Genomic DNA, 6,997 nt, shown 5'->3' with positions numbered 1-6,997 from the left:
CTGCAGTACTTTTACTGTAATACTGCATACTACATCACTATAATACTGCAGTACTTTTACTGTAATACTGCATACTACATCACTATAATACTGCAGTACTTTTACTGTAATACTGCATACTACACCACTATAATACTTATGAAATCAAGACTTACTTTCCTTAACTGAGTTTTAAGGAACAATGATCAATATTTTCTGACATTTTAAGGATTAATCTTTATTGATTATTAATTAATGAATCAAGTAAATCATTGACAGATTAATTGATATGATTATTTGCAGCTGTAATAATAATAATAATCAGCTTTTAATGTTTTGTTTTGTCTATTTTGTACCAAAGCTGCAGTTCCAGTTTTCAGCCCAGCAGGAGGCGCTAATGTTCCTTTAAGCTGATTCACAGACAGAAATAAAACCTCACGAAGAAGAGCGGTTTCCGGGTTGTTTGTTTTGGTTAGCAGTTAGCTTGAGTTAGCTTGAGTTGGCTCCAGTTAGCAGTGAAATTAAACATGTCTGCAGCAGAAGATGACACGGAGCTCAGAGATCTGCTCATCCAGAACCTGGAGAACAGCGGAGTGCTCAACAAGCTGAAGGTCCGTAACGTTTCATTACTTTCATGTTTTATTCATCTTTAATTTAAACTAGTGTCTGACTGACCAGTTAGCATCGAGCTAACAGAAGCTAACAGACTTTAGTAGTAGTTTAGTTAAAAGTTTAAAGGTGTTTTAATCTCAGTTTTCAGCTGTGAAGTGAAGCTCGTTACTTTCCTGGAGAAGTTAGGGAAGTATAAAAACAGTTTTACAGGTTTTAAGTTAGTGATGACTGATCTGATATTAAAGATAATTGATATAAACCAGGCTGCCCCACACACACACTTTAACATGTCATTAACTAGTAGATTAATCAACTTCTATATTTAGCTTTTTAATATCTTCTAACATGTGATCTGGAGCCAAACGCTTCTTCTGGCTGTAAATATAAAATATACTCATCATTTAGTGAAATCACAGACTAGCTAACTGCTAACAGTGATATTAAGTTTAAGGAAACAAACAGACCGCTGGTTAAAACATAAATCTACATCATCTGAGGCAGAACCTGCTCAGAATAAACCACCGGAGCTCGAAACACTAATGAAAACAGCGCCATGAGACGTCACCATTAACAACGTTAATCCTCAGACAGGTAACTGTGACGTTACTATGGCAACAAGCTTGAGGCTAACTGTGACGGCTAACTGTGACGTTACTATAGTAACAGGCTTCAGGCTAACTGCGACGGCTAACTGTGACGTTACTGTAGCAACAAGCTTCAGGCTAACTGTGACGGCTAACTGTGACGTTACTATAGTAACAACTTTCAGGCTAACTGTGACGGCTAACTGTGACGTTACTATAGTAACAAGCTTCAGGCTAATTGTGACGGCTAACTGTGACGTTACTATAGCAACACGTTTCAGGCTAACTGGCTCAGAGTAAATGAACGGCTCCAACTAAACAGCTGATATTAACGGCATAATGTGTAAAATGCTGCGGTGCTGCGCGTTTTATCAGCGGATGTTACAAAACCTCAACTTTAACTCAATTTTCACTCAGATGTTTCTCATCTAACAGACCTGAAGAGAGAGAGAGAGGCAGATTCAACAAAAACATGATGCTACTGAAGCTGAATATAACTACTTAACTGTATAATACTATATAACTTGTAATTACTATAAAATATAGTTCAGAGAATAAGTTAACTATATAAGATAGACTCACTGGCTTAACCTGTGCAATCTAATTTAATCTAATACAGCAGCTCTGATATGAATTCTACATTTATGAAGCTTACAGTACTCGTCCCGGCAGCCGCGTGCCACTTAACATTACCTGGAAGTTTCTAGTTACTTTTAAAATCAGTATTGTTGTTTTTTTAGACATAGGGTTTCATTTTAAAGAGAGATCGGTCCTGGACAACAGAACATTACAGTACAGCACTGAGTTACAGATATATAATTACATATTTTTAATCTATGAAATGTGTAAAACTTCCATTTTGTGATATTTAGTCAAGGTAAAATATAATAAACTCCAACGACAGTTAAAGATTAATATATTTTTGCTGACAACCAAAACAATACTTCAATCCAAGTCCTTCCTCTGATGGAAAGGTTCAAGTTCTTCTTTGCATACTTTAGGGTGGTGTCCTTAAAACTCTGGTTTGCAATAACTTCATGACACAATTACAGCTTATATTTATATTTTTATTTATTTATTTATTTCACACACACATCACATACATCACACATAAACACACATTACTAAACTAAAAACTAAACAATCAAAGGAAACTTAACATTACTAATAAAATCAAAGGAAACTTAACATTACTAATAAAATCAAAGGAAACTTAACATTACTAATAAAATCAAAGGAAACTTAACATTACTAATAAAATCAAAGGAAACTTAACATTACTAATAAAATCAAAGGAAACTTAACATTATAAATAAAATCAAAGGAAACTTAACATTATAAATAAAATCAAAGGAAACTTAACATTACTAAACTAAATAAAATCAACTCTAAACTAAAACTACTTCCTGAAACACAGAACTTGTCCAACGTTGGCGAGGACGCGTCTGACCACGTTCCTCCTCTTCGGTAGAAGGTGATGCGTGATCGACGCGGCGACGCATTTCTGGATGGTCCGATCCTCCATCCTAAAGAGTACGAGGATGTTTGAAGCTTTGCCCCAGATTCTTCTTAGTTTCTTATAAATTAACTTATCCACCTTCTGCAGATGTTCAGTGGTAATTATAAAATCGTCGTGTTCGAACTCGGCCCAAATGTACTGGAAGACGCTGTCAGCCATTTCTTGGTTCCAGTCCAGGTTCGGTATTTTGGAGTCTCTGATAACGCGACTCATTAGTTTATCAACGATGATCTTAAGTGACATCTTATACTTCAGTTTGTCGAAGTCTTGCCTCTCACTCTTTTTTGAGCTCCCCCCACTAACCTGATGCCAACCTAATACCCGCCCCTCCCTTTCCTGATCCTCACTCAACACCTTCTCCTCACTTACCCGCCCCTCCCTTTCTCTCTCCTTCCTTTCCCGCTCCTCCCTTTCCTTCTCCTTACTTCTCTGCTCCTCCCTTTCTCTCTCGTTACTTTCCCTCTCCTCCCTTTCTCTCTCCTTACTTTTCCTCTCCTTACTTTCCCGCTCCTCCCTTTCTCTCTCCTCCCTTTCTCTCTCCTCCCGTTCCCTCTCCCTACTCAACATCTTCTCCTCCCGTTCCCGCTCCTCTCTGTCTTTCTCTTCCCTTTCCCTCTCTTCCCTTTCCTTCTCTCCACTCCTCACCCTCTCTTCACTCTTTTCTTGTTCTTCCCTTTTTGTTGTCTCTTCACTTATTGGAATGTCTTCCACAGTGACTCCACATAAATGTCTCTTTGTGATTTCATTGCTCACAATAGCATTAACAACCTCGTCCGTATCATCGTTGATCCGAATTTTGTTCCACCACCTCATGAGGCTGAGGAAGCCTCGCACCCGGCCACATACTTCTGTATAAATGTTCTTCTCTTTCTCCAATTTCTTGTCGGTCATGATGCTAACATGACCGTATATCAGGTCGCTAAGATCTTTGGAGAATGATAATTTCTCCTCTTTGGTCATGGACAGTGTCCTGGACAGCTCTGTGCCGCTCATTATCGAATTGTCCAGGAATGTCTCGATGTCAAAAATGAGCACCTGGGTATCTACATTAGTTAATTTTGTGTTTTGGTATTTGGCCCTCAACTGGGCCACTATCCTGTGAATGAAGGACCTGGCTACGGTCCTCGACAGGAACTCCCTGATTTTGTATTTTACTCTATTTAAGTTCATACTCCACTCTGTCTCCTCTCTGGCTGACCCTGTAATACTGTGGACTTCTTCTTCTATCAGTCCAGCCACATACGAACCGACAACCTCAATCTTCAGTGATGACTGGATGAGGTCAAACTCCTCCTCTTTCACCTCGTCTAAAAGAGGCTCCAACACTTCCGTCGTTTGACTTTTCAGAACATCTTGGACAACTTTCTCCAAGCTGTCTGATTTGTCTCTTGGTCCCAACAGGTATCGATCTAAATCGTCCATAATGTCGTCCCACTCGTCTTTTACCGCTCTGGACTTGTGGCGTATGGGGATTATGTTTTTTCCTCTTTTTAAACATTCTTTGAACAATTCACTTGCGTAGTGAATCATATGATTCAGTCTGCGAGGTGGAGTTTCACGTGCTGGTGTGTCAGCGTCCTTTTCTTTGCTCTCCAGCATTTCCTTTGACATTAGCTTAGCTAGCTTTTCTGAGCTGGCGCTGTGGGCTCCCTCAGGAACCCCCAGAGCCTGCTGGAAAATGTGCGTGATAGTTTTGTCCAGTACAACATTTTCCTCATTAATATCAATATCTTTCAGTTTTATAAACGCTTGAAAAGCAGTTGACATCACTGACAGTAGTTCAGTGAGCAATTCTGCTATCAACATTTTTGATGCAGTGTCTGGGTTTCCTGCTGCAATCAGGTCCCTCTGTTTAACTGTTAACTTCTCAAAAAAGGATGTTATCACCCTGCAAACCTTCTGTACGTCGACGTTCATCATGATTGGTGTGCTTTCCATTGCTATTTTATAGTATGGTTTGATTCCTTGGTAGTAGGATTGATTTGCTTTGAGTTTTGAGAACTGTGCTCGGCTTTGTCTTCACGTACTGGTTTGTGAAAATAGGTTGACTTCATGTGGACGGGCAGTCCTATTTCAATACTCTGTTAATATCAAGGCTTTGATCCTGGACTAGATTAAAGGATCAAAGTGAAGTCAAAGTGTGACATCACCGTCCTCATGACATCATACATCTAAAGAATGGACTTCCGGAATGTTTCATAGCAACCGTTGCTAGGCACCTATATACTAATATGATTAAAAATATGACAGTTTGCAGGCTGTTGATTTGCACTTACAGTAACGTAACTCTGTAGTTAGCATAAAATATAGTGAACATAAACCATAGACATGTTCTTAAATATATATGAATGAAAAAAATGTATATATGTGTATATATATGTGTGTGTGTGTGTATTTATATATTTTATATATATTGTGAAAGCTGAGTTAAAGCTCTTTTCAAATATGTCTTTATTTATTTCATAGCTTGTCTCTAACAAATATTACAGTGCTAGAATCCCTAACCCATGAAGAACAGAATAAAACTTTATTGTCCATCATGGTGGACAATTGTCTTTGACTCACCAATAAAATACATACAGTAGAAAGAAATGACATAAGATCTATAGAGTCCACAAACTTCTTAAAATCATCCTTAAAATACATAAAATACCTCAGTATAAAATATAAGTGCATATTGGTTCCTGTGTGCATGTTGAAGTGTTTAAAATATGAATTGCACTTGGGATAAAATACTACTTATGAATATTATTTCTATTCTATTGTCATATGTGTTTACTGAAATGGCCTTTGTTGAATAATGAAAATATATTATAAATATACTTTGTTAAGCTTTATTTATAGGCCTACATGTAATGATGATAATCAATGAGACATAGGGTTTCATTTTAAAGAGAGATCGGTCCTGGACAACAGAACATTACAGTACAACACTGAGTTACAGATATATAATTACATTTTCTTTTATTTATGAAATGTGTAAAACTTCCATTTTGTGATATGTTGTCAAGGTAAAATATAATAAACTCCAACGACAGTTAAAGATTAATATATTTTTGCTGACAACCAAAACAATACTTCAATCCAAGTCCTTCCTCTGATGGAAAGGTTCAAGTTCTTCTTTGCATACTTTAGGGTGGTGTCCTTAAAACTCTGGTTTGCAATAACTTCATGACATAATTACAGCTTATATTTATATTTTTATTTATTTAATTAATTATTTCACATACACACACACATCACAACACAACACACATAAACACACATTACTAAAGTAAAAACTAAACAATCAAAGGAAACTTAATATTATAAATAAAATCAAAGGAAACTTAACATTATAAATAAAATCAAAGGAAACTTAACATTATAAATAAAATCAAAGGAAACTTAACATTACTAATAAAATGAAAGGAAACTTAACATTACTAATAAAATCAAAGGAAACTTAACATTATAAATAAAATCAAAGGAAACTTAACATTATAAATAAAATCAAAGGAAACTTAACATTACTAATAAAATCAAAGGAAACTTAACATTATAAATAAAATCAAAGGAAACTTAACATTACTAATAAAATCAAAGGAAACTTAACATTACTAATAAAATCAAAGGAAACTTAACATTACTAAACTAAATCAAATCAACTCTAAACTAAAACTACTTCCTGAAACACAGAACTTGTCCAACGTTGGCGAGGACGCGTCTGACCACGTTCCTCCTCTTCCGTAGAAGGTGATGCGTGATCGACGCGGCGACGCATTTCTGGATGGTCCGATCTTCCATCCTAAAGAGTACGAGGATGTTTGAAGCTTTGCCCCAGATTCTTCTAAGTTTCTTATAAATTAACTTATCCACCTTCTGCAGATGTTCAGTGGTTATTATAAAGTCGTCGTGTTCGAATTCATCCCAAATGTACTGGAAGACGCTGTCAGCCATTTCTTGGTTCCAGTCCAGGTTCGGTATTTTGGCGTCTCTGATAACGCGACTCATTAGTTTATCTACGATGATCTTAAGCGACATCTTATACTTCAGTTTGTCGAAGTCTTGCCGCTCACTCTTTTTTGAGCTCCCCCCACTAACCTGATGCCAACCTAATACCCGCCCCTCCCTTTCCTGATCCTCACTCAACACCTTCTCCTCACTTACCCGCCCCTCCCTTTCTCTCTCCTTACTTTCCCTCTCCTCCCTTTCTCTCTCCTTACTTTCCCGCTCCTCCCGTTCTCTCTCCTTACTTTTCCTCTCCTTACTTTCCCGCTCCTCCCTTTCTCTCTCCTTACTTTCCCGCTCCTCCCTTTCTCTC

At 37.3% G+C, this 6,997-nt stretch overlaps 1 protein-coding gene across 1 annotated transcript in view; it reads left to right on the top strand.

Moving 5' to 3' along the window:
- The first annotated feature begins 468 nt into the window (after positions 1-468).
- The window catches only part of cep43 (centrosomal protein 43), a 47,417-nt gene continuing 40,888 nt past the window's right edge, over positions 469-6,997 (top strand). The window contains exon 1 of the mRNA XM_053337310.1: positions 469-590. Within this exon, the coding sequence (XP_053193285.1) occupies positions 507-590 (84 nt within the window). The 5' untranslated portion in view covers positions 469-506. The remainder of the gene's footprint in view (positions 591-6,997) is intronic.

Source organism: Scomber japonicus, chromosome 17 (assembly GCF_027409825.1).
Source record: "Scomber japonicus isolate fScoJap1 chromosome 17, fScoJap1.pri, whole genome shotgun sequence".
NCBI classification, from domain to species: domain Eukaryota; kingdom Metazoa; phylum Chordata; class Actinopteri; order Scombriformes; family Scombridae; genus Scomber; species Scomber japonicus.
Note: the sequence above shows the minus strand (reverse complement) of the source record. Positions and strands in the feature narration are given on the sequence as shown.